Source organism: Orycteropus afer, unplaced genomic scaffold, assembly GCF_000298275.1.
Source record: "Orycteropus afer afer isolate SDZICR_OR568_19922 unplaced genomic scaffold, OryAfe1.0 scaffold00095, whole genome shotgun sequence".
Taxonomy (NCBI): Eukaryota; Metazoa; Chordata; class Mammalia; order Tubulidentata; family Orycteropodidae; genus Orycteropus; species Orycteropus afer.
In genome coordinates, this window is record NW_006921682.1 from 6,945,913 (window position 1) to 6,950,047 (window position 4,135).

At 36.2% G+C, this 4,135-nt stretch overlaps 1 protein-coding gene across 1 annotated transcript in view; it reads left to right on the forward strand.

Moving 5' to 3' along the window:
• TEX15 (testis expressed 15, meiosis and synapsis associated) overlaps positions 1 to 3,541 on the forward strand; it is an 82,984-nt gene extending 79,443 nt beyond the window's left edge. Inside the window, exons 8-9 of the mRNA XM_007942704.2 lie at positions 897 to 2,167; positions 3,504 to 3,541. Coding sequence (XP_007940895.2) covers positions 897 to 2,167; positions 3,504 to 3,541 — 1,309 coding nt within the window. The remainder of the gene's footprint in view (positions 1 to 896; positions 2,168 to 3,503) is intronic.
• Positions 3,542 to 4,135: the final 594 nt, after the last annotated feature.

Genomic DNA, 4,135 nt, shown 5'->3' on the forward strand with positions numbered 1-4,135 from the left:
ACTTGACTGCTAACCAGAAGGCTGGCGGTTCAAACCCATCAGCCACTCCTCGGAAGGAAGGTTGGGCAATCCTACTTCCATAGTGATACTGCCTCGGAAACTCACGGCACATAACAACAACCAGCTCTAGAAAAGCTATTTATGAGTAGATTGTCTCGGGGTTGGAGACACATGAATTAGAAAATACACTAACAATTAAATAATGATAGTTTCCTAGTTTTAAAGGCTTCTAGCAAGAAATACCCAAAGCACAAAATAATTTATTACAGTATTGGAAATATGTTTGAAATGTGGAGTATATCATCTTCCATAGGAAAAGTATCTAAATTAAAACCACCAAAAATACCAAATCCACTGCCATTGAGTCAATTCCGACTCATAGTGTCCGTATAGGATAGGATAGAACACTGTAATCTTTACATAAGCAGATCACCACATCTTTCTGCCAACCTTTCAATTTGCAGCTGAGTGCTTAACCACTGTGCCACCAGAGCTCCTAAATTCAAATCAAGAGAATACAGTTAGGAAAATATGCTATTTGCATATTGCCAGTGGAATTGCTGAGTGGTGCAAATGGTTAACTCTCTTCGCTGCTAACCAGAAGGATGACAGCTCAAGTCTACCTAGAAGTGTCTCTGAAGAAAGACCTGGCAGTCTACTTCTGAAAGATCAGCTATTGAAAACCATATGGAGCACATTATAGTCTCACACACAGAGGGTCACCATGAGTCAGTATCAATTCAATGGTAACTAGCTTACTAGTTTTTATATTACCAATAGAATAAGGAAAATGTAAATCTTAACAATTCCTATTGAATAAAAATTTTAAATAGATTTCTGATAAAAATTTGTTGAATCTGAATATTTAAAGTTGTTCTATGTGTTACACCTAATAGGACTACAAGACCTCATCCCCACAATGAAAACAAAGTAGGACCAAGTTCCTCTCACAATCTGAAAAGAAACCATCTATCTCCAAAAAAGACTGAAATACTAAGATCACCACCTGGCTCACTTTCACCTTTAAGGGACTTAAAAGACACTTGTACATCACATTCAAAGAGCAAAGTAGATTTAACTGATGTTTCATCTGATATTTCAGAAGACTTCACTAGGCAACAGAGAAACTTCAATAGCGTAAAGAAAAATGTGAATTTTAGTGCTGCTGGAAAAACAAGTGATAAGAAAGATTGTGCCTTTTTTGCAGTTTGTGACCAAAACAGTGTCAATAGCACATTTTCAAAAGACAATGAGACACCTTCACAGAAATTTCTTAATATTTCCCCAGATCTTACACAGAAATCTTGTCCTTCAAACATAGAACCAGAAACTAATGCTTCTTTTCTGTCTAATACATCAGTGCTCTCAAAGCCTGCTTTCCATTCTATGAGAGATACCCATACAGATCTAGAACTGAATGACCCTGTTCTTGAGCTTCAAGATAATGAAATATTAAATTCACCTATTAAAAACTCTACCAACTCTACCAGTTCTTCAGAACCTATGTTTATTCAGAACAAAATTCCTGCTCCTCAAGTAAACGAAACACAGCCTGAAAAAATTGAGTCAGAGGAAAACTATATGAAGGATACATTGAATCCCGGTACTATTCCTAATGGAGCGTCTGGAAGCATAATCCTTAATGTGAATCAGACAGCAGAGTACTCTCTTTCTGAACAGCAGAGCAGTGAAAATTCAAAAGCTCTAACTCAGAATGCTGCCATGTGTTGGAATGAACTTCCACAGTCTGCGTATGCCCCAATATATAGTTCTTCTGAACATTCATTTGGAACTTCATATCCTTACTATGCTTGGTTTGTTTATCATTACAGTAGCATCAATGTCAATTCCATAACTGAGACATACCAAGGAATAACATCTTATGAAGCCCAGCCACTTCCTTCTGGGATGTTGACTACAGTTGCAAGTACTATTCATAACACTCATTCTGACCTTTTTCACTCTCAGTACTTTGGTTACTTTGCAGAGGAACCACAAGCAAATGACTTTGTGCCAGTAAATGGGTATTTTCAATCTCAGATGCCAATTTCATACAATTTTCAGCAGCCAATTTATCCACAGTCTGCTTCCCATCAGACTTTACCACAGGCTGCAGACCTTTACCCTCCTAATCCTGATATGCTTCCAGAAGCTCCTTGGACTTACGGTAAGTTTCAGAATTTTTAGTGATTGCTTGAGATTTTGTTTTTAACTTTGTATGTACATTTATGTGAATGGAATTCAAACTAATGATCACATATAGCAGTTGTTTTTCTGTGCAGATTTTTAGAAGTTTTCATGTATTAGAGTTGGATAGTGTTATCAGATGGGAATCTAGTTGTCAGAGATTTAAAAAAAAAAAAAAAGGAATATCATTAGCACAGTGCCTAACGCATCTGACTGCTAACCAGGTTGGTGGTTCAAACCCACCAGCTACTCCACTGAAGCAAAACTGGGCAATCAGTTTCTGCCTCGGAAAATTTACCGCCTCGGAAACCCAATGGAAGTTGCTATGAATGTGAATCAACTTGACAGCAGTGGGTTTTGGGTTATCATTAACATAAGGGGCCCTGGTTGCACAGTAGCTACAGCACTCAGCTGCTAACCAAAAGGTCAGTAGTTTGAACCCACCACCTGCTTGGGAGGAGAAAGATGAGGTATTCTACTTCCATAAACACAGCCTTAGAAACCCTGTGGGGCATTTCTACTCTGTCTTATAGGATTGTTATGAGTCAGAATTGACTTAACAGCAGAGGTTTTATATCAGTAAAACCCACCTTTAGAGAATAGTTAAGTAAATTATAGTTAGTCAATATAGTGAAATAAGAGCTCTGGTAGTGTAGTGCCTAAGGCACTTGACTACTAACCAGAAGGCTGTAGGTTCAAACCCACCAGCCACTCCTTGGAAGGTTAGGCAATTTACTGCCATAGTGATACCACCTCAGAAACACAAGGAGGGGTCACTGTGAGTCGGGTCTGACTTGACAGCACACAACAACAACAAACATCACTCTGAAAAATATTACTAGGCATATGCTCTCTTATAAACACCTTTTAGTTTCCATGAGTATTTACAATCCATAAAGGGCACCTTTCACACAGTCTGAATCCCTTTAAAGATGTGAAAATCTCTGTGACCCATTTGTCACTCTTTTGCTCATAATGCTTGTCTATTCATTATCAGAAGGTAAAACCAAAGAAAGGGGCTTCAGTGAGCTCTGTGTACCAGGCACATTACACCATTTATTCCATTTAATTTTCTTAGGATACCTGAGAGAGATGTAGAGGTATTGTTGTTCCTTTACAAATGAGAAAATTACTCCTTGGAAAGCCTTAAATAACTTTCTTGAGATCTTGTGGCAAGTGAAGGGCAGGTGTGCAGTCTGAACTCTCTTTGGCTCTAACTTAAGCTCATACTCTTTCCTGTATGCTATTAGATACTATCAGTCTGCATCATTAACTTATCTCAGATCTTTGGGTTTTTTTTGTTGTTGTTCTTCCAGCTCCATGGCAACAAGAATCCTTTCATCCAGGACATTGAAAAAAGTCTTCTGTCTACTGAAATAAAAGAGATTTAACAAGTTTTTCCAAGTATTTTTTACTTACATTCTTTACTTATTAACATTTAACATTCTTTAGTATATGTAACTGTGGTAGGAAGTATAAATCATATAGCTCTTTATACAATCTTCAAATGCAACATTGCATCATATAAGACAATAGGCAATCAGTTTCTAACATCTGAAGTAGGTTATTTTTAATTCCTACCTGCCTGTCATAAACATTAACATAATATTTTGAAATTTGTTTTTAAAGTGTTGCTATCAGTACAATTATATAAAGCTTTTCTTTGAGATTATTCTTATAGCATGTAAAGGAAGTAAATAAAACATTTACTATGTCTAAAATTAGTAGTAAAATTTTTTAAACAAAAGTTTTTGTTTCTGATATTTTTAATACATTATTTATGTTAGACCATTGGATTCAGAAGAAAGTAGGAATTTTTTTTCAAGAATTGGTCATCAAACCAGTAATTTTCTAATTCTTAATACGTTATTTTATAATTTATAATTCTACTGTTCCTGACATGGAAATTTCCTCAATTTCAATGTTTTGTCATTTTTATTTATACAAT